General features: G+C 33.8%; 4 protein-coding genes across 5 annotated transcripts; all 4 read left to right on the top strand.

Annotated features, from left to right (window-relative positions):
• The first annotated feature begins 4,025 nt into the window (after positions 1–4,025).
• LOC131653461 (cytochrome c oxidase copper chaperone 1-like) lies at positions 4,026–4,681 on the top strand. Its single transcript, XM_058923600.1, has one exon. The coding sequence runs from the start codon at positions 4,139–4,141 to the stop codon at positions 4,463–4,465; it is 327 nt and encodes a 108-aa protein (XP_058779583.1). The 5' UTR covers positions 4,026–4,138; the 3' UTR covers positions 4,466–4,681.
• Positions 4,682–4,816: 135 nt separating this feature from the next.
• On the top strand, positions 4,817–10,647 carry LOC131653459 (uncharacterized). The gene has a single exon (XM_058923597.1). It carries the CDS (start codon positions 6,841–6,843, stop codon positions 8,824–8,826), a length of 1,986 nt encoding a protein of 661 aa, XP_058779580.1. The 5' UTR covers positions 4,817–6,840; the 3' UTR covers positions 8,827–10,647.
• Positions 10,648–10,778: 131 nt separating this feature from the next.
• Positions 10,779–13,944, top strand: LOC131653460 (thymidylate kinase-like). Of its 2 annotated transcripts, XM_058923598.1 has the most exons (7): positions 10,782–10,921; positions 11,249–11,306; positions 11,532–11,888; positions 12,253–12,364; positions 12,477–12,536; positions 12,932–13,036; positions 13,269–13,944. In XM_058923598.1, the coding sequence occupies exons 2-7, from the start codon at positions 11,269–11,271 to the stop codon at positions 13,383–13,385; spliced, it is 789 nt and encodes a 262-aa protein (XP_058779581.1). In that variant the 5' UTR covers positions 10,782–10,921; positions 11,249–11,268; the 3' UTR covers positions 13,386–13,944. The 2 variants fall into 2 exon arrangements, with proteins under 2 accessions (XP_058779582.1, XP_058779581.1); XM_058923599.1 differs by lacking the exon at positions 11,249–11,306 and having other exon boundaries at positions 10,779–10,921; positions 13,269–13,940.
• Positions 13,945–18,878: 4,934 nt separating this feature from the next.
• On the top strand, positions 18,879–21,550 carry LOC131647831 (putative ubiquitin-conjugating enzyme E2 38). The gene is made up of 6 exons (XM_058917654.1): positions 18,879–19,077; positions 19,504–20,058; positions 20,148–20,211; positions 20,309–20,448; positions 20,545–20,856; positions 20,975–21,550. The coding sequence occupies exons 1-6, from the start codon at positions 19,024–19,026 to the stop codon at positions 21,275–21,277; spliced, it is 1,428 nt and encodes a 475-aa protein (XP_058773637.1). The 5' UTR covers positions 18,879–19,023; the 3' UTR covers positions 21,278–21,550.
• The last annotated feature ends 1,967 nt before the right edge of the window (positions 21,551–23,517 follow it).

Raw genomic sequence — 23,517 nt, 5'->3', positions numbered from 1 at the left:
ATATATATATATATATATATATATATATATATATATATATATATATATATATATATATATATATATATATATATATATATATATATATATATATATATATATATATATATATATATATGAATACCACAAAAACATCCACATGAAAAGTACAAATCAACTTAATATTATCACAAATACTTATCAAATTTTCTCTTCATCTCACAACTATTTCCTTGATCACATCATCTTAAAAATATATCTTCATCCTCTTTAACTTTTCTTTATCACTTGGAAACACATTTATGCAATCATATCTTATCTCAATCTTTTTTTCCTAAAATCTTTTTTTAATGGGCCAGCTCAAAGCCCGCTTGGCCCGACCCAACCCATGAAAAACATAGGGCCGATGGACTGGCCCAAAAAGATAGGGTCGTGTTCTTTTAAGGTATTTAATGGTCTGGCCCGCGCTAAATTATTGGGCTTGTGGGCCGGACCGATGGGCCGGACCCATTTTTACAGCTCTAGTCATATATCATATAGTTTAACTAATTGGTAACTGTCAAATTTACATTCAATATGTCACATTAATTTATTTTGTAAGAAATTGTTACAAAATATCTCGACTTATTTATGAAAAGTAAAGAAACAAATGTTTAGCCTTTTCTTGCATGCGTTTATAAAAAAATAGGTGAAAAGAACCGAAAAACCACGAATCAACACAAAGAAAATAGACAAATGCATAACCCTGAAGAAACAAGTCTCGCTAGGCCCATACTACATGCGAACTAGGCGTAGAGTAGGATTAGATGGCAGCACTAGGTGCAAGTACTTCTTGGTGAAATAAGTGTTAGTGCGCTAGTCGGAGGGGTGGTGCGTTAGGAGAGCAGAGACGGCCAATGACACATGGAAGACATACAAGTACTGATTTCTAAAGAAGAAAAATTGATTGGTTAAAGTCTTAGAGCAGGGTAAGCGCGTTTGGCGTAAGGGAGGTACGCCAAGTGAAATCCTTAAAGTTTTATCTATAAATAGAAGTTTTTCAGTTCAGTGTAGAGGGAGTTTTGGTGGATCGGAAGGAGTACATAATTAGAGTATGTTCACTCAAGTCAATAACATGAGAATAAGAAACGGAGTCTGAAGGCGAAATCGCTGCTTAGGTGACAGGGCATATCCCACTTCCGAAGTCAACTTCTCTAAAAAGGCCAACTGTTACGCTAATCATGTGTAAGTGTAACTAAAATTTCTATTCTTGGGGTTAAATGCAGTCATCATGTTCATGTAATAAATATGTCATGTCGTTCTATGTAAATCTACATAATGTAATATTGGTGACTCTTTAATCTTAATGCTTGTTTTAGCTTTGCAACTTAAAATATGTTTTCAATGACATCTAAAGTTGCTTGTCATTGCTAGATCTATTATAATCATATATTAAGTACTAAGCCTAGAATGAGTATAAGTTCAATATTCACGTGTATTGTAGCAGGATTCGTGTGGAGTCTTACTACTCTACGATTGTTGGAACTTAACACTTTGTGATGGTTAATAGTAATACATATCATTTTATGGGGAAACACATTAATCTCACGACAAGGAGACTGAAAGGAGATACGAATGAGAGTGACAAGTGGTAGTATTATATGCTGAGTAGATGAGCATATTACTGACCTGTGGATGTGCATGATAGATATGTAATAATGAAATATACCCCCAACAAGCATTCTTATTATTAACATCGATGTTGGAAATCTTGTTGTGAATTACGACAAAATTCAATATCAATTTGTGAGGCAAATAATAATAGTATCCAAAATATGGTGTACAATAATAATAATCCGTACACGGATAATATAACAGAGTAAAGCGAGAAAAAAGATGAAAATTTGTTTACCCAGTTCGATCAAACGATCTACTCTGAGGGAGAGAATAACTCTCCAATTTACTATACTCAGAAAGTTGTTACAAGAGATTACAGATGAGTTACAAGAAAATAGTCTTCGCAGTTCCTAAAGAACAAACTTTTACCTAAGTGTTTCCCAACCTCTCTAACTCTCAATATAAGAATCACTCAAACCCAAGGTGTTTAGAAATATTTCTCAATCCCCTTAGATAACTCCAAAGGTTTCCCAAAAACATTTGTCTTTCTAAGTTTTCCCTTGGAATTTCCTAAACCCTTATTCTCCCTTTTTCTCTAAAGCTCTAAAACTGTCACACTATAATAATAGAAGAGATACATATTTATAATAGGCAACATCCAACAAATTCATAACAAATCTAAAAACATATTTCCTTAATTGTTAAAATAAAAGATATTATTATATTATAATATCTCCCAAATATTATAAATATCTTATAATATCTCTTAGACTTTATAAATATATATCTTATAATATCTTATAGAATATGATGACCTATATATTTATAGGTGCATTTTTATACATTATAAATAAGGTGACATATATATATATATATATATATATATATATATATATATATATATATATATATATATATATATATATATATATATATAGAGAGAGAGAGAGAGAGAGAGATAAATGTTATATTTACTCCAAGAGTAAGTCATTATAACTTACTCCAAATCTAGACCATTGATTATTTTCAATCTAGTGGTTAAAAATAATAAGTAATAATTTTCTCTCTCCACATTTAATTACTTATTATTTTTAACCACTAGATTGAAAAGAATCAATGATCTAGATTTGGAGTAAGTTATAATAACTTACCTTACTCCTGGAGTAAATATAACCCTCCTCATATATATATATATATATATATATATATATATATATATATATATATATATATAGGGACATATCAAATGAGAACTTTGGCTATAATGAGAACTGAGAACTTTTAATAATAACCGTATGATTAAAAATCAATGCTCAGATTTGTTTTAATGTGATATGTATTTAAACAGAATCTATCTATTAATTACTGTCTCTTAAAATTTAAGTAAAATCCGAGTCATTGATTTTAAATCATACGGTTATTATTAAAAGTTCTCATAATAACTAAAGTTCTTATTTGATACGTCCCCTAGAGAGAGAGCTGTCAAAATGGACTACCCGACGCTAAATAGGCTGGCCTTAGTGGGCTTGAGCTTTTTAGGGTTGGGCCAATTAAACCTGCTGTAATATGGGCTAAAAAATTACTACCCGAGTCTGGTCCTAGAAGGACTTCGAGCTACCCGACTGTAAATGAGCTTTTTTTAATTAAAAATTAAAATAATAACCCCATAATATTTATTATAGATAAAATTAAAACTTATATTCTTTTAAACATAATATTTTTTTAAGTATTATATTATTTTTTATAAATAATATAATGTGTTTCTAAATATAGTACAGGTCTAAATTGTATACAATGATATTCAAATATTTAGCAAAAGTGAAACTAATCGAATTCGAGGAAAAAATGTTGATTGTATTAATGTATAATATTTAAAAGGGAAATATTTAACAGAATAAATATGAAATTTAGTGAAAGGAGAAAAATCAATGTGATATTTTAGAACATCAGTATTAATATAATTTTTAAAAAAAAAAATAAAGGAGATAAATCAGACATGACATATATGACAATAAAGTAAAACGACATATATGACAATAAAGTAAAATGGTAATATAGCTTATTTCTATCCTATTCGACCATTAAACCATTTTTAAAAGTAGTTAACTATTTAATTGAATTACGTAAATGAAACTAATTATTAAATATTAATTACGAAAGAGTACATCCAATCAAAATTTCTTAAATAGATTTAAATGGTCTCAAAGTGTCAAAGTTATGGTAAAAAATAAAACATCTTTAACATTTTTTATATTTTGTTCCATTCCCTTTTAATATTGTTACAAGTTACAATCCCTTACTTTCTAACAATTAAAAAAAGTGGAGTAATGGGCACGCCAAACTTGAATAGAAAAAGATTTAAAAGAGTTTCTTCAACCCAAACGCAACAAACCCTGCCGTTTCGTCTTTCTAATACACGTTTTTACGCGATCAAAAAGGAAAAGGTTCCCCAAACCCTTCATGTTCTCTTAATTCTTCACCCTCTAAATCCACTTCTCATTTCAAATCTTCTCCATCAATTCTTATTTACCTGTTAATTTTGTTCTTGTTAGCAGAACATTTTATGGGTGCCGCGCAAGTGCAAAACGGCGTCGTCGCCCCTTCCTCCGCTTCGAACCAAGCAACAGCCACTGCAACAGCAACAGCAACACACGCCGTCGCCGCTTCTTCCCCTGCTTTGAACCAAGCAACAGCACCTGCAACAACAACAGCGGCAACAGAAACAGCGTGTGAAGTGTCGAAGGCGCCGAAGAAGAAGAAAATCTGTTGTGCTTGTCCTGACACGAAGAGGATTCGGGATGAGTGTATAGTGGAGCATGGAGAAGACGCGTGTGCCAAGTGGATCGAAGCTCATCGACTTTGCCTCCGTGCCGAGGGATTCAATGTTTGAGAAGAACTACAGGATCATGATAAGTCAGGTTTTTTGTTGTTGAAATTAGAGAATAGGTCAAAATAAAATTTCAACGGATTTAGGGTTTATCATATTTTGCTTAAAATTCTTATGATTTTTATGATTCATATACGGCTGTATTCAGGAAATTGTGTTTTTTAGACCTAATACACCATATTGTATCAAAATGTTGGGGCATTTGATTTGATTTAACTACTAATATTCATCCTTCTTTATTTAGCAGTAAGTTTTATAATAATTAGATTACTAGAACAATTAAACTCTATTGAAGTTTAATTATAAATCAAACCGAAATAATGAAGAGTTGTTTCAACTTGGGGCTTGGTTATTTGGATGCACTCTACAACATATATGACATTGGTCTTTTCTCTCAGTATTTTAATGGCTTCAAATTAAGTGTATGTAATTTCATCCTCCCAGCCCTATTACATAATGCAAACAGTTAGAGTTCTGTCAATTTGATTAATGGTGTGTTTGGAACTGCGTTTATAGTGTCATTCTCGTTGATGTGGTTTTAAAGAAGCTACAAGTTGTATCTTCTGGTAGACGCGAGGTGGTGTATAAGATATATTCCACCCTCAATTATCACACGCTCTAAAACGGTATTAACCGTTCATTTGAGACAAACTGCATGGCTTAAGAGCTGTTTTAAAATCCAAATTGGCCCCTAAGAGCTGTTTTAAAATTAGTGTGGAAGATCGTTTGTTTAGGATCAACAAGCATTGCTTGTGGAGATCTCATTAGAAACTGATACGGATCCTCTGTAGTGGTTAAATGGTCCTGTTCAATCACAACCATTCATTTTAGGGTTTAACGATAAATTGATGCTTAGTAATTAGTGATCGTGTTTGGGTAAGAACTAGAATCAGATTGGTAATCAATTAGTCGCCGGAATAGTAGTTTTTTAAACAGTAAAAATATTTATGTAAGAACTTAATAATTAACTAATAGATTTCTATTACTAGAGGTTGTGTATCTTCAGGCTTAAGATTTGTTCTCATGCTTGTTGCCTTATAACTTCTTTAATCAGGACTTTTCACCAGTGAGTCTCTTTTAATATTGTATGTGTTCGTAGAATGAATCGGTTTGATAGATAAGAGAAATTTTGTGGAATAAATGCAACCAGAGGATTGTGAATCGGTTAGTTTCATGACATGGGTCCGTCTCATACGGCAAGTCAAGTGCAATATTGAAGAGTTGATGCTAGAGCAGGGTCGTTGGATTTACGGTGCTAGTGTGTTTAGTGGCTAGATAAGTCTAAGTCACCTCAAATGCCGTCCCAACACAAAAAATTGCATATGGATCCTCTCCAGTCTAAAGCAGCTATGCATTCTGCTCTAAATCTAGTGGTTGAAAAAAATAAACAAAAGCTGATAATTGAAATAGAGAGAAACATAGCATACATCCAAAGGCCATTATTAGTGCTGAACCAAGGCTGCAGAGAAAGAGCAGCAGAGGATCTAGATCCCAAAAAATTCAAGCAGACTTAAAACCAAGGCTGTCCTAGCACATAAGTTTTGAATATAACACTGTCACTAAATTAATACTTAAATCAAGATTGTTCGATGCTAATCCGACAGTTACTACTACATGACTATGTGATTGCGTGCTTTATATGACTATAATGTTGTGATGCAATATTATTTGACAATTTAAATGTAAACAAATATAGAAGATAAAGGTAATAAAATTCAATCACCAAATGCACAGTGTGAAGCTTAAATATAGGAATTAGGAATTAGAACTTAGCCTTTGATTGGATTGATGGAATCGGATGGAGCGGAGCGGAATGATATGAAATAAAAAGATATTTTATTATTTGGATAATTTAAAAACGGATGTAGTGGTATGGATTCCATTACATTCTATCAGTTACCACCATTTTTCTTCCTCTCCGATTTGGGTGGAATGAACAACTTAACTTATTCTGTCCTAAAATTTCAAACATTGGAATGGTATCTTCGTTCCACTCCATTCCGCTCCGCTCCAGTCTATTCCGTTGATTTTATGATATCTAAACATGAGAATTTTTAATATAAAAAAAAACTTAAGATATATATGGAAGAATAATGTCAAAGGCGTATTTTTCACCTTAAAATTTGACAAAGTGGACATGAATAGAAACGACAAAACACAAAATCCCTCATTCATGAAATTCAAATTTTACACTTTATTTATTTTGGTTTAGAAATTAGTTACAAACAGTAAAAAGGTAATTTGTCTTTTCTGCACGCATTTCCCATTGTTTTCTTTCTTCATGTACAAGATTGCTTTTGTGAATTTGCACAAACCATGTCACTATTTTTCACACTCTCACTCTCTATCGTTACTTTTTGAGGATTTGTGTCAAACCCATGATGGATGAACAACCATGCGAAGATTCTATCATGGAGATGAAAGAAGATTTCATGCTATCACCCACTGGTGATAGTAAACCAACTTTCAGAAAAGCCCATTTTCTCAAACCTATTTCAAACTCCATTGATGAACCACCTCTTAAGTTTAACCCATTTTCATCACCATCTTCTGTTTCTGCAGCAGTGGAATATCCTTTGACAATCCATTTTGATGGGTGGCGTCATCCACAAATGAAATGGTTTAGATGGGTTGATCAACTTAAGCTCAAATACGAATCACTTTGGAAAAAAGTTGGCATCTTTGAGGCAATAATGGGCACTTGCGCCAGGTGCCGCATAAAGAAAAATCAAGACTTGCTTTATGGGGTTGTTGAGAAATGGTGCTGTGAGACAAATACCTTTGTGTTTCCCTTTGGTGAAGCAACCATCACTTTGGAGGACATCATGGTTTTAGGGGGTTACCCTATTCTTGGTGATCCTGTTTTCACCTTACTTGAAGACCAACAAATGAAAGAGGTTGAAGAGAAGCTCATCATTGCAAGTCAGCAACTTAAACAACAAGCAGGTAAGCCTAGAGCATCATTATGGATGGATATTTTCATTGATAAAGGTAGTGAAATTGAGCATGAAGCTTTCCTTGCTACTTGGTTGTCTGTTTTTGTTTTTCCTCACAAAACTTTAGTGAAAAGTTGTTTATTTCCTATTGCTGTTCAACTTGCTAGAGGAAATCCAATTGCTTTGGCTCCTGCTGTTTTGGCTAGCATATATAAAGATTTAAGTTTGTTTAAGAAAACAATTGTTGGTTTGAAAAAATATCGTGTTGGTGGTGAAAGGCTTCCTTTGGAGGTTACTCTCGAATCACCCTTTTACTTGGTTCAAAATTGGGTTTGGGAGAGATTCAAAAATTTACAACCACAATCACAAACCATGATGATCAACCATGGAGAGCCTGTATTGTTTAGGTGGCGTAAGATTAAGGCTCCGAAAATAGACAATGTTAGGTTGGCAATAGACTTGGCTATCGATGATTTTCTTTGGCGTCCGTATGTTAAATATGCTGATAAGTGTGGATTGTTTTATCCAAATGATGAAACTTTGGTACCATTTCAGAAAGTTTTGGTGGATAGACAAATGCTCTCATTTGTTATATGCATGAGAGTTTCTGAGCTGGTGGGATTTGACTCTATAGAGCATTATCTTCCACATAGAGTTGCTATGCAATTTGGAATGGATCAAGATGTTCCAAGTTATGTGCCTAGATTCAACGAGACTAAAGAGATTGCTTGGAAAAACTACTACAGGCCCATATCTGATAAAAATTTGAATTTCCCTTCAAGATTTTTTGAGGCAGATGTAACAGCCCGTTATGCAAAGTGGTGGAAGCAGTCCGTATTGGGGAACGACGATTTTATTAAGAAAATTGTGCAGCGGAAGAGAAGTGCAAGTTCAAGAAAACATAGAACTCATGTCGGAAAATCCAACATAAGAGGTAATGATATTGATGTTCCACCTGGTTTTCCTCCCAATCTTGTTGACACAATTACTTTCGGAAAGTTTTTTATTGATGGTTCAAAAACTAAAACTAGGAAGTCTGATGATTTGTATGCTGATGTTCCATATGAAAGTTCGGTTCATAATCGTTTGAAAGCTGATAAGAACATTGATGCTGATGTTTCTTATGAGACAAAAGGTGAAAGCAAAAGCAAAAGGTTTTCTGTCAGAAAAAAAATCGCTTCTTCTCATCATATGGCTGCTCATGCAGAAGCTAAAGAAACCGTCTGTGAAAAAGCAAGAGATGATGAAGCTATGGTTTTGTTAAAAGAGCAAAACTTGAAGAATCAAGAGGAACTCGCGCGTCTGGCAATGCAACAGGAAGAGATGTTACGGTTAATGGCTTTGAGGGAGAAGAGAGATGAAGAGTTGAGGCAACTACTCACTAGTTTTCTAAGGAATCAACAACCAGCACCACAGTTATCTTCTTAAAACTCTATTTTGTTTTAAGCTCTCTTTATCAAACTTATGACAGTGATTTTATTTTCATACACTCCATTTAGTTGATAACAATACTGGTTTAGATGAGTTATTAGATATGTTCTTTTAATCTGCTATGAGTGTGCTTGTGTTACTTATCTTTAGTAATATGATTTGATCAACATAGATATTTTATAATCTGTTATGTTAACAGCACCAACAGTGTTCTGAATGTTATTTGTTGAAGATGCTACTGATTACATAGCAGTTAGGTTTATGATTGGTTTTTCATTGGCAACATTTGTTTCTTGTCAACATTGGATGAGTACTATGTTGTCATAAGGAGCTGTTAGGAACCCAAAACACTCCAACTAATGTTACGTTGTTTCCTATCCCAAACGATAACAACTTATTAAAACAGAACCCTAACCTATACATCATATAGGCCATAGCTAATTCAGGCTCATCACGAAGTATCTGAAGCATTTTTCTTACACCAGCTTCACCATCAGTAGCCAATGAGAACACCACTGGTCTTCCAATCTGATATAGTACAGAGATAAGAAATCTAAATGATGGAAAATGCTTCAGTAAGGAAAAAAGGCCATAGTATAATTTTATATCTCTAGCTGAAGTTTAACTTTGCTATCATGGTAGTAATAGTAAAAGAATCATATACTTACAAATTTGGTAAACCAGATAACATCTTTCCCTCTACGAACTCCGCCATATTGGAAACAATGATTCCAGCAACTCCATCTTGTATAGCTAACTAACTTTGCTACATTATTAGCATAGAAAATTATGGATAAGGAATCATAACATCAGAATATATTTGTTACTATGTAATAAGCCTACTGTGTTCAGCCGTAAGTACACCCTTCACTAAAATTGGCAATGGGGTTTGAAGCCATTTCACATCCGGCAATAAGGTTTATCATACGATTAATTACTTCCATATGCAATATTGTCATAGGTAAGGAGGTTTAATCTGTATGTGAACGATACAAGTTACCTTCCACCTGAGTGATAGGTCAATTTGACTAGCAATATAAGATGCTAGACCGGAATCATTAGTCTGCAAATGGAAAATTAAATGTACTTAACTATTCTTCTTAAGAGAACAACGATGTAGTTTTTAAAATAAATTAATTTTACAATATTTAAATTTAATGGATTGGTTTTACATAGTTTCGACTTGACCCAATAACTTCTTTGGTGATAAAGTTTTCAAAACCATAAAACAATAATTTTAAGACGATAAAAAAAAAGATTGAGCGTTCTATAAGTGAGAGAATCTACACACGTATCACCTTAAGATCTCTCACAAATGTGTGTATAAAATCCTTCCTCGTTGTGATCCCCTGGGTAGCCTCCAATAGATTCAAATTGTCATAAAAAAATTATTGGAGTTGTTGTTTTCGACAAACCCATTTAAATTTGAAGGAAATCACTTACGTTGACAACATTCTGAACAAGAACATTCTTATTGCTCCTTCTTTATCAATCAAACAAACCAACAAAGTGACAAACAGTAAGAAATATGTGAATTCATATAAAACACTTAGACCAAAAATAAATGACCTTAAAAAGAAAAATTTATTTCTACAAATTCTGAATGGACTCACATTCAGTTCCGCTAACAATTTTCTATTGAGTTGCTTAGATTTTTAATAACTTTTTTTTCTTGTTACAAATACCACGACATTCTATTAAGAGGGGTGCTATGCTTAAACCCCAATATTACACACACCTGAAAAAATACCAACATAGAGATGTATTCATTTATATTAAAATCAGTGAAAAAATAATTATTTAATATATAAGAAAACCAAACCGTATAATAATGTCATGTAAGAGTATCAATTCTCTTTTATTAAAGATGACTTTTTTTTCTCAAAAATTAATAAAGTTTAATTACATAAATCCTCTAAATATTTAGGCGGGAAAAACATTACTTTACAGGGTTCTGATTTAGTTTCCCCCACACTAACGTCCAAACCCGCTTGCAGATCTACTTCCCAATTTCCGCCGCCGTGCGGCTTCACCAACGTTGTCGTGTTCCTCCCGTCGTTTAAATCGCCGCTCTTCCTCGTCAGTATCTCAGGTAAGAAATTTTCTAACTTTACTACTCTTCCCCTCTCTCCACATCTCTCTGAATCTTAACCCCTAAATATCTTTGCATGACCAATTTATGAATTGATCTTCTTTTTTTTAACGAATCATCTATTCAATTGATTATTTTCTTTCAATTTCGCGTGTGTGTTTAAATTTTAAGCACATGAACACAAATATCAGTACTTAGTTAAATTGAATAAATTTTTGATAGCTATTGGTTAGTGAAATCGAAAATTTTCAACAACCAACCACACTTTAATCTTTTACTTTACCAAGTTCTGTGAATTTTTCAATTTCCTTTTTTATTTTGTTTCAGTTTAAAGGTGTGGTTAGGATATGATCTATGCCACTTGCATCACAACATTCAAGTCACTGTAAGACCCCTTTGCTTCTTCTAGAACTTAAATTAAACCTGGGTTGTTAAAAAAAATATATTTTTTAAAATTAGAATGTGTTTTTTTCCACTTAATTTAATATTATTATAATTATTTGTTATACTATGTCTGAACTCTTTGAATTTACTCGACCTATATTATGTGTTTTTTCCACTTTGAATTTACCGAATGTCAATCCGTTAATGTCTGGTTTTACTTTTGCAGGAGCTCCAGAGCACTAGTTTTGCGCACTTCATTGAATTTTCAAGCAAAGTTATCCTCTAGGTGTTCTCCTAGGCGGATAAGAATGGAAACTAATCTTAGTTGCAGCACGGAGGGCAACAACAAGGAGGCTAGAGGTGCCTTGGTTGTCCTAGAAGGACTGGATCGTTCAGGGAAGTCTTCTCAGTGTAGTAGACTAGTGTCCTACTTGGAGGGACAAGGGCTTTCTGCTGAGCTATGGAGGTTTCCGGATAGAACTACGGATGTTGGCCAAATGATATCTGCTTATCTTGCAAACGCGTCACAGTTGGATGATCATACTATTCATCTTCTCTTCAGTGCTAATCGTTGGGAAAAGAGGTTTCTACGCTTTTATTATTGTTTTCCTATTAGTTATGTTATTAGTTGTCAATGTCATGTGTACAATTCTGGGCGTTAGCTTGTGAAATTTAGGTCATAGGAACCATGGTTATCTCTGAGTTGTAACATGTGAAGGACAAGTTAAGTTCTTTATTCATGGTTTGGATGTTTCATACGTGCCCATGAAACCACTGTCTAGCTATTAAGTCAAAACTCTAGTTTCCATAATGATTTTAGAAGGAAGCTATAAACCCTAGTCAAATAGGCAATATCTTCTGATCTACATTTGGACATTTTTGCTGGTACATGCTCATGGAAAGTGAAATTCCAAGATTTATTTGATAAAGCTGTATTATGTATGCAGGTCATTGATGGAAGAAAAATTGAAAAGTGGAACAACCCTCATTGTTGATCGTTATTCTTATTCTGGAGTGGCTTTCTCTTCTGCTAAGGGACTAGATATTGAATGGTGTAAGGTAAAAGATTCACAACGACTTCCCAGGACGTCTTCTATTCTAGTTTAGTTTAGAATTTAAACAATTGCTTACATTCTCTCTGATAGTTAGCAGTGAATTTTAAATTTTGCAGGCCCCGGAGATTGGATTGCTGGCTCCAGATCTGGTAGCATACCTTGACATATCACCAGATGTAAGCAACACTGGCTGTGTGGCCAATGAATAGTGATTTGTTGGGTTAGGTTTTGAGACATGATCTCAAATCTGCTTTATTTATCAGAACCACAGTTTAAGGGTCAATATTTATTACCCGTTAATTTTATGTTTTTCATGCTGTAAAATATTTTTGTTCTCAAAACAATACTTATTTTCTATCATTTCGTTGCTCGCTTTATGTTCAATGGTGTTGGGATCTAAAGTTTGCTCCCTCTATATACAGAAGTTAAATGAGTTCTGCTCTCTTGCTGCTAAACCTCGTCCACCTTGACCTTCCGATTTTTTTCACTATCGATTGCCTAGCTTGTTTATGCTTGGTTCGGGCATATTTCCCTGTTTTGCTTATTTATATTCTTTGCACATTTATATCAGAAAGCTGCAGAAAGAGGAGGGTATGGTGATGAGAGATATGAGAAGCTGGAGTTTCAGAAGAAAGTTGCTGAACGTTACAAAGTTCTTCATGATGCCTCCTGGAAGGTAAATAACTGTTTTTTCTGGCATTTCTTCTTTAAATTGACAGTTCTGTAACTAGTATTTTGTTGTCATATGTCTGTCTGGCAAAGTGATAATCATCTTTTCTAAAATCACCTTTTTTTTTGTTTCTCAAATCTCCACATATCTGTCTTGTTGCTATTTAGTAATTTACTGCATTGTGCTAAACCTTTTTCTTGTTCTCGTTTTCCTTTTTCTTTCCACTCGCTTGATGCAGATTGTAGACGCTTGCCTACCCATAGAAGATGTGGAGAAACAGTTGCAAGAAATCGTACTCGCTAGTGTCACAGAATGCCAAAAGGGAAAGTCCCTCGCCTCCTTGTGGTTGACATAAACATGCACTCTTGAAAGGGATGTCATGTATGAACAAATATGCCTTATAAATTATGTACACTAAACCCCATCATAGTTTAAAATTTGTTTGCCAAGTGGTTTGAAGATAGCTTGGAGAAATTTTAATATGCTCAACATAGAAGGAATGTACCATTCCTGATTCAACAAATGCTGAAGCCTTCTATACCGAAATTACATCAAGACTTGCATCTGGATTGCCTCAAGAGTGTTTTATGTTCGTGTTACCACCGAAAGATGGTATTATGGGAAAAAGCCGAATTGGTCCGAAGATTATTTATTAATCGATCAAAAGTTACATCTGTTTATTTGCCTTGATAGCTGCTTGTTTTTTAAATTAAATTCTCTTTATGTTGTTAACATTATATAAGTTTGCAAATAGTAAGGATTCACTTGACCCGAACCTAGCTCATTATTTGTCTGTGTTTTATGACCGAAACAAGATCAGGTTTGCTTGGTTGTAGTAAAATTTATAAGCTCATTAGTTGTGAAATAAACAAGTCAAAAATTTAAGATAATTTAATTTAATAGAATTTTTTGAAGAAGCCTGAACGCCCGAGTAAAACTTATCAAATATTGAACATCACAGTGAATGCGTTCTTGATCACTTTTGTTTGATCTAATACAAATTCTTGTTGGATATATGATCCAAAAGGTATATGTTTGATTGTGGCTAAGTTCATTCTTAAAATTTGGGTTGGCTACACACCCTTAAATAAATTTGAAGTGTGATTTGAGTGATTTTATACATTATTCTCAAACTCTAGAAAATAAAAATGCAATTTTTCATTGCACTCTGCTCTTTCTTCTAGTCTCTGTAAATTTTTAAAAATGCCTCGCATTTTTGAAAATACATCTTCGAATGCACTAAATTTTCATTTTAATCAATGTATCTTCAAAAAGCTTTTTAGACACCTTTTTATTAAATTTAAAAAATTAATTTGGAGATGCATCTATAAACTAGGTGAGCGATATTTAAAATTCGCATCAGACCCTTCTCTTCTCCTTCATTTTTTAAAAAATCAAAAGTTTATCTCTACCCCACTATCCATTTCCAATTCTCACTCAAGGTTAAAATTTGAAACAACATTTATTTGTATTTTGCCATTCCCAACTCCCTCTAAATACTGAATTCAACATCAGAGCACTTTACACCCTCGTAAACACATTTTTTTTAGTAAGTTTCTAATTTAGCTTATTTTTATTTTTGATTAATGTATTAGTTCAAATAGGTTAGTTTTAATGAATTAGATAGCATTAACATTTCAAATGGTTTATGTATAGACTATGTTTATATGATTTGGATGGTTGCAGAAGCACTTTTGTCATTGAAGCTAAACGAAGCCTTTTTTTGAAAATATATCTCCGAAGTGTTTTGCTTTAGGTTTTCGAAGATACATCTCTGAACTCTTTTCTTCCGCATATACTAATCTCCTTTGTTAATTTTTTTCTAGGGCTATGGCTAAAAACAACGAAAGGTTGAGGCTCAGGCGACCCATCCTAACCGCGTCTGCTCGTCGTGAGAGGAATCACCAGCATGAACAAGCTAGAGCCGCCCCTCTCTGCTTCACGAACAGAGGCGTCGGTCTCTAGGAGTCGACTATCGCGGAGGTCCCAGTTGCATCGTGATGAGGATGCCTCAATTGCAATGCACGTCCCAGTTGCTAAGGATGCCCCACTTGCAGACCCTTTCCCAAGAGGGCCCATAAACACCTCTTAACTGATATACTTTGGAGAGCATGTGACTCTGCATGTATGAGACAAAGAGGTATATTTTTGAATGGTGCTATTTTTTATTTTGTAATCAAATTCAACTCGACTGAGACTGTTTTATTTTATTTTTAACAGGAACGTGAGTGTCTGAAGTCTGTGAACCATACAAGAAAAATTTACCATCTTTATTAGTCTGAGGATGAGTGATTATAGAATGCACTTCAGAACTCCGGGCTTGCAAGTCTTTGTGCTTTCGGGCACACCACCATCAACCATGACATGCATACTGCATTTGCTGAGAGATGGCATATCGAAACGTCATCTTTCCACCTACATATCAGCGAGATGACTATTACATTGGATGATGTAGCTTGCCTCTTACACCTTCTCATCAGAGGAAGGTTGCTTGATCATTCTAAGATTAACAGGACCGATGCAGTTGATATGATGGTGGCTTATTTGGGATTTGACCCTGAGGAAGCAGTTGAGAAGTGTGGAAGCACCAGGGGTGCACATGTCAAGTTTTATTGGTTGGTTGGGTTGTATCACAACAACTTGGAGATAGTCAAAAACCCGTACGCCGATGATCTTTGGGTTGCCTACCACAAAGAATATGCCCTGAGGTTCTACTTCATGTTCTTGGTTGACATGTCCATGTTTGTGGACAAAAGTGCAACCTACGTGGATGTGGCTTACCTCAAATATTTCATCGACTTGAAGTCCATTCATCGAGTGGAATTGTGGTTACGCGTGCTTGATTTATCTGAACTCTAATCTGAGTGAAGGTTGTAAATGGACGACAAAGCAAATAATAGGCTCATGCACCATACTTACGATTATTTCAAAATCACACTATTAAATTACAAACAAACAAATTTATTTTCACTTGTTAATAATATTTTTTTCTTATCCATTTTCAAGGATGAATCCTTGCCCAGTATCACCACATTCACATGTTTGAGCATGACCCTCATTATATTTTCGGTTCATCCCTAGCAGAGGGAATAATGCTATTTTGCCGTCCCGTATGTATATTGACAAGACTCAGCATGACGACAACGTCTGGATGCCATACATTACTCACCGATAAAGAATTCCATTCGATCAAATTTTCTTATACCCTGGATGGTTGACATGTGAGACTAATATAATGTGCAGGTATCTTTCCAAACGGGGCAAGCAACTATTTGGGTACGTCGAAACCATTTCGAGGTCCCCCCTTTAGGTTGCTCCTATCAATATTGCCCTTAGAGAGATGGATGACCTTTTGGCGGATTTTGAGAGTCGTGTGGTACCGGAGTTGGGAAGCCACATATGAGTGGCATTAAGCTGAGGGTTACATGACTTGGTTTTATTCTATGTCACACCCTTTCATGAAACCAGATGCTTCTGGAAGTCCACCTCGGCCTGGTCATGAGGAGATTATGGAGAATGAGCCGGCCAGGGAAGATCATGCCATTGATGTCTTTCTGATTTGTCAGAATATTATGTGGATGAAAAGAGAAGGCGTCGATTCTACGTTGTTTGAGAGAGTCAGAGATGAAGAGGTTGCCCTAGTACGTTCCATTCTTCTCGAGGCACAAAATTCGTTGGGTTATCGTAGGCAAAGGAGGAGCCAAGGTGTTACGATTATGCATAGTCAGTAGACTATGCTTTTGATTTTATTTTGTTTATTTTTCATCGACTTAGACAACAATTATTATACTACTATATTCAATTTCTATAATATTCGGATTTATTAACGCATTACTCAGTTCTACAATATTCCTTTTTATTAGTCGTTGAAACAAATAACATCAATTTTAATCAAATTAAAATTAGTTTGGATTGAAAACAACAAAATCTTAGTAAACTGGTTCTGGAAAAAACACACAGACAATAATTCGGAGATACATCTCTGAATTAACTCCACACACATAGTTCGAAGATGTATTCATGAATTTACTCTTGGGATGTATTCAGAGATGCATCTCCAAACTAAATTTAGGCAAAAATGATATTTAGTGCGTCCGAAGATGTATCTACAAATTCACCTAAGGATATTTTGGGATTTTCAGATGCGTCCCCCATTATATAAGAGTGCAATTGGAAATTGTCAAATTAAAATTATCCTTTCACATAGTTTGAATTTTGAAATTTGGACACACCTAAAATACAATAATTTGAGACTATATGGGATGATGTATAGGGTAAGGTATATATGCATATGATAAATCTAGATTTCAATTCCTAGATACCCCTTAAGACACTATTGTTGCCTCATTTTTTGTGTATATGTGATAACAAATTGGTGAATATGAATTCCAATTGCCAAATTCCCCCTGAGTGAGTTAATCGAGCACACACGTGAAAACTCTTTAGTGTATTTAGATACATATTCTCAACCGATAATACTTGGGAAATGCTGGAGGATCCATTCTTAAAAATGGTTTAGATCAAATATCAGTAAGGATATAAAAAAGTAGTATGAAGTTATTAAATAACATGTAAATCAATTACTTAAAATAAACAGTTGCATCCAGTCATCTGTCTCGTCTTCCATTTATTACCTTCAACAAACTTGAAATACATGTAAACCAACAAGCTACCCCCAAATTGTTCTTGTAAACCCATTCAAAGTCCATGAAATACTTAAGGTAGACAACATCGACATAGGGTGCACCTTTGTTCACAACAATTCCTATGCTAATAAAGATTAGAAAATATGTCTTAAATGCACATTGTCTATGCTAAGAAATGTATCTAAAAACTAAACCCTAAACATCTACAACTGCATTCAGGTGGTCAATATATTTGTTTGTTAGGAATGAAAATCTTGCATGATATTCTCCGATGTCTTCTATGTCCTTTTGGACCTCACTTGCATCAAACTCTAATTTTGTCACCATAAGGTAGAATACGTTAGATATATGAATGGTAGAGTGATCTAACAATCTTTTTGAGACCGGGAGATGAAGGAGACACGATACATCATCAAAGGTGATGCTCATCTCACCAATGGGAAGATGAAATGACGACGTTTTTGTGTGTCATCTCTCATCAAATGTGAATAAAAGACCATGGTCACTATTAGATGTGTACCATTACACAACCCTTCGGAGTGATCAATGTTCCGCATCAACATAATGGGTGTCCCAATCTTAAGCTTGATATCTTGGTTAGGCAAACCAGAAGTTTTTAATGAGCTGAGAAATTTTGCAGTGAGAACATCAAGCATGTACGTGTCATATATTTCTGATCAATCAACAGAGTTACAACTATAGTAATCCCTCAAGTCACCTACATCTAAACCATGAGACACATAAATATAGAACAACAAATTGCATACACACATGATAATCAGTAATCATTTGTTAGGAAGTAACATTACCTGACATTATAGCCAACACATATCATTTATTTTGTCAATCATATCAATGGTGAATGTCAAGATAGTCCTACTCTTGAGGTAGTTGTAGTCTAAAAAATTTGTGAGAAAATCAGAATACGTACTGTCACGATGGCAACCACATGATCGTCAATTATGCATTATATACAGCAATTTTCTCTTAATTATGCTTTCAAAATTTTCCTAAATATTCATATGAAATAATGACAATTCCGGGTATCACACTAACCCAACGCACGAGTATTCCACTCGGTGCTTAGAAAGACAAGAGAAAAAAAAACCATGTATAAGTGTGAACATTTAGCAATAGGGTATATTGATCTTAAATAATATATCTTGTTTTTTTTTTATGTATATACAGAATTCTATTCCAAAAATATAGTGACTTTCTATTTCTGTTGTGTATCTTGGAGAGTATATCTATTCCCAAAATTGAAAACCCCGCTTAAAACGATCACTCTTTCCCTACTCATTCTCTCACACACACCTAAGGGTTTCATTTCATCACAGTTTTCAATTCATGGATCCTCATGCTGTCCAAATTCCTCCTCCAATCTTCAAAAAGCAGAAACAGGTTTCTATCTATCTTCTATTCTCAACCTCTTATCAGGCTTTGTTTCTTTAGGTTTTCTTTTATTCTATCTATTCAAACTTTTCATCTTTATTTTAATTCTTTATCTGGGTTTTCATTTTTCACTATAGATAAAAATCACTGTTTTTGCTACTTCTTATTGTTACTTCTCTTACGATCATGATCACCGTTGCTTCATGTGAGCTTTGTTAGAACTAGAATCTGTTTAGCCCTAATCTTCTGATTGCAACATTTATAACTTTTTGGTTTTTTGTTTGATATACTCAATAGTGGTTTTTCTGTTTTATGTTCTTATGATAAAAGGGGGGTATAACTTTCTTGATTATATTGTTTATTCATTCTGGTTTAAATTTATACATATACTGAATTTGTTTCTAAAAGTTTTCTTTGTATGTTTTTTTTGTGTAGTCCATTGTCCATGATGTGATTGACATTGTTGACGACAATGAAAATGACGACGATGATTTGATGATACTTGATGAAATAACTCGTAAACATAACAAGGGGAAGGCACCTGAAGCCCGTCCCGGGGGTTATGGTGATAAGTCTCATCGGTTTATGAAATATGTCCACAGTAAAGTGAAGTCTGCTTTTTTTGGTTCAAAGAAACATGGTTTGGCTGACAATCCAGATGCGATGAAGCCGCCATATTTGGGGCAATCTGAAAGTGCTAAGCTGGGAGCTGCTGGAAGTAGCAGTTCGTTCCATTCAGATCTTGTTGGAGAGAATGGATCATTGCATCCTTGTGGAGTAGAATCTGGAAACCTTTGGCCGAAGAGTTCTTATAGTTTCGTTGCCACTCCTAAGCATGTGCATGGTTCCACTAGTGCTCTCAAATCTGCAAGAGATGTGCATAAAGCTGAAAATGAAACTCTGGGGAAACTTCGAAGTTTTAAGCAATTTGATATTGTCATTGACACTTCGGATCATCACTTTATTAAGCATAATTCCTCCACAAAGCAGGTTAGCTTCTCTTTTTTCTTTCTTAAAGACTCTGTTTCAGTCTTATTCTTAATTATATGAATATACATATTTACATATTTCATGAGCAGAATCCAAAGAGTTGGGCTAAAAAAATCCAGGAAGAGTGGAAGATTTTGGAGAAGCATTTGCCTGGTGAGTTTAGTTTTCCAAATACTAAATAGCCTGTAATTTTCTATGGCATATTGCTCAATCTGACCATTTGTACGACTTTTTCTTTATTGTTGAATAGATACAATATTTGTGAGGGTCTACGAATCAAGGATGGATCTCATGAGGGCTGTGATTGTTGGAGCAGAGGGGACTCCTTACCACGACGGTCTTTTCTTTTTTGATATTTTCTTTCCCAGTGGCTATCCCAATGTACCCCCGGTACGTGGTTGAGGACACTATAACTGACTCACATTTTTTTATTATCACTCTTTTTAGTTCAATTCTGACTAAAAACTCTTTTATTCCACGTGGCAGAAAGTCCATTACCACTCCGGAGGTCTTCGGATCAACCCGAATTTGTATAGCTGTGGCAGAGTATGTCTCAGTCTACTTAACACCTGGTCTGGCAGCACGAAAGAGAAATGGACTAAAGGTGTTTCAACAATACTACAAGTTCTAGTCTCCATACAAGGGCTAATCTTGAACACACAGCCTTACTTCAATGAACCTGGATATGAACTTTCGAGAGGTACTCCAAATGGTGAAAAGCAGGCCCGGCAGTATAACGAAAAAAGATTCCTTCTATCGTTGAGGACAATGATGTATACGATAAGAAAGCCTCCAAAGGTTTTGTTCTACTCTTGGTTCATTTCTTGTATATCTCTAGCGTTTACTTGTAGCACATAAGTTTATTTTCTTTTCTTGGGATTCAAGCAACTGATTTAGGTTCTTCTTTGGTTTTCAGAATTTCGAAGACTTAGTTGTAGGGCATTTCTACAACCGAGCACATGATATTCTGGGGTCATGTAAAGCATACATGAATGGTGTTCAAGTTGGTTGTTTGGTCAAAGGTGGGGTTCAAGATGTTAATGGGAGTGAAGGAAAACAATCCTCAGCTCATTTTATATCTGGTTTAGCTGAATGCATGCCTTCTCTTGTCCAAGAGTTCGAAAAAGTTGGATTTAACGACTGTAAGATATTTACGTCTCCTCCGGTACCACGCAGTACCCCTCGCAGAAAATTGTTTTGCTTCACTACAAGAGTGTGATCATAGAACATTTTTTTTTCAAAACTCAATGGTGAGGATGATACTAAAGAGGCTTATTACATCAACTTCAAGTTGGTTTTTGTTTTTTCTTTATCATCTATTGTTTCTTGCTCTAAAAGAAAAGCAAGCAAATCTAGTTTTTAGTTTTCATCATCATTTGTAATTATTGAAATTTGATGTTAATTAATTTTTAAGTAGTTTCATCCTGTTTTTTTACGCATAATTACATGTATTTTGTGTAAACATCTATCTATATAACCATTTATTAACAAATACAGCTTCTAATATTGAGTAAAAGTGCAAAAGTTTGTGGATATAATTATCATTCTAACCTCACATGTTCAATCATTTAAAATTTGGATTTCAGTTCCAACAAAAAGGTTAAAATACCTATAGAAAATTGGACTGTTTAAATATTAGATTTTTTTATTTAGGTATAATAATAATAGTAATAATAATAATAATATAAAAAATTAATTGAAATTCTGCTTTTTTAGATTGAAAAGGTTGTTTTTAGATAAAATGGTTTATTATTCTTTAGAATTTGAAAATAGTAAGTGAAACTTATTGGGAACCATCTCAAAAGTTTAATCTAACTGTTGATTTGATTATACATTATAAATTAATTAATTAATTTATTCGTTTAAGTTAGTATTAATATTACGATAAAGAAAAATTGCAGTACAATTCAACTTGCTGCAAAAGCCTTTTTAGATTTGCACTTTTTTTTCTTTTCTATAAGGCCGAAGTTTTACTAAAAGTGTTTTTTTTGAGAGAGCTTAAGGGATGATCTATATTGTTTGCCACAATCCTATTCTAGACTCTTAATTCCTAAAGGACTTTACAAATCATTCCATCTACTTTCTGTTAATTTTGTTTCCACCAAACAAGCCTAAATTGAATGTGATCCATGAAACACCAATTATTATTATAATTACTTTTGAGATTGAGTTCATATTGTTATTATTTCTTTTAACTTATTTGTTGATGGGATATTTAGTGTAAAATCTCCATTGTTAGAAACATTTTGATGAGATATCCTAAATGAAGGTGAATGTGAGACAGGTGTTAATATTTTATTTTAAATTATGTGTTATATATATTTTATCCTAACACTAATGATTTATGTTCGTATTCATACAAGTTTTTCTCATATTATATAGTGATTTGAGATGCGTGAAATCCTAATATGAATTATGTGTATAATTTTAATTTATTTTACGATATCACGCGTGAAAAAATTAGGGTGTTAGAGAATTCACCACTTCTCAATTATTCATCTTTAAAAAGGTGAAATTTCACCCAAAAAAAATTACTTAATAAAAAAGTTCTTGCAGTCCCTAAAATGATTTATTAGGACAAAATTCAAAAACTTATTTTTTTAAATTAGGAAACCATAATAAATACCAAAAGGTTTAATAATGTCAATATTTTTCAATTGAATTAGAATATTAATTTCTATTAAATATTGGAAATAAATAAATAGATACATCATTTAATGTTTTTATAGATATTCTTTTATATGAATACTACATTCATATTCACCTAATAATTTACAGAGTTTCAAAATAATTTATAGAATTTCAAAATTTTCAAAAAAATTGAGTGACTTTCTATTTTCCAAAAAATTGAGTATAATGTGTTGTGTGTCTTGAAGAGAATATTTATTCCCAAAATTGAAAACCCCGCTCAAAACGTTCACTCTTTCTTTCCATACTCATCATTCTCACACACAACACAATGCAAGGGTTTCATTTGATTACAGTTTTGGAATCATGGACCCTGATGTTGTCGAAGTTCCTCCTTCAATGTTCCGACATACTCCCATGTTCAAAAAACAGAAACAGGTTTTTTCTCTCAAATCTTTAACATGGTTTTGTTTCTTTAGGTTTTCTTATATCGTATCTATTCAAAGTTTTCATCTTTATTTAAATTCTTCATCTGGGTTTTCACTTTTCACTCTAGATTACTTTTTTTATTGTTTATTCATTCTGTTTGTAGTCCATTTTCCATGACGTGATTGACATTGTTGACGATAATGAGAACGACGATGATGATTTGATGATACTTGGTGAAATAAATCGTAAACATAACAAGGGGAAGTCACCTGAAGCTCTTCATGAGGGTTATGGTGATAATCATCAAGTTGCGGTTTGTATAACATGTTCTATGTTGTTTCTTGCTATAAATTGGGCCTTTTAAGGATTTGTTTTATTTTATTTATTGGCAGCGTGGCATGG

The sequence above is a fragment of the Vicia villosa genome, linkage group LG2, assembly GCF_029867415.1.
Source record: "Vicia villosa cultivar HV-30 ecotype Madison, WI linkage group LG2, Vvil1.0, whole genome shotgun sequence".
Classification (NCBI taxonomy): domain Eukaryota; kingdom Viridiplantae; phylum Streptophyta; class Magnoliopsida; order Fabales; family Fabaceae; genus Vicia; species Vicia villosa.
This window is presented reverse-complemented; position numbering and strand designations above follow the sequence as displayed.

Coding starts and splice junctions, on each gene's coding strand:
- LOC131653461 (XM_058923600.1), top strand. CDS start 4,139: ATGGGTGCCGCGCAAGTGCAAAACGGCGTCGTCGCCCCTTCCTCCGCT.
- LOC131653459 (XM_058923597.1), top strand. CDS start 6,841: ATGATGGATGAACAACCATGCGAAGATTCTATCATGGAGATGAAAGAA.
- LOC131653460 (XM_058923598.1), top strand. CDS start 11,269: ATGATCTATGCCACTTGCATCACAACATTCAAGTCACT. Junction 11,889..12,252: donor GCTAATCGTTGGGAAAAGAG/GTTTCTACGCTT, acceptor TTATGTATGCAG/GTCATTGATGGAAGAAAAAT. Junction 13,037..13,268: donor TTCATGATGCCTCCTGGAAG/GTAAATAACTGT, acceptor CGCTTGATGCAG/ATTGTAGACGCTTGCCTACC.
- LOC131647831 (XM_058917654.1), top strand. CDS start 19,024: ATGGATCCTCATGCTGTCCAAATTCCTCCTCCAATCTTCAAAAAGCAG. Junction 20,212..20,308: donor TTTGGAGAAGCATTTGCCTG/GTGAGTTTAGTT, acceptor ATTGTTGAATAG/ATACAATATTTGTGAGGGTC. Junction 20,857..20,974: donor CGATAAGAAAGCCTCCAAAG/GTTTTGTTCTAC, acceptor TTTGGTTTTCAG/AATTTCGAAGACTTAGTTGT.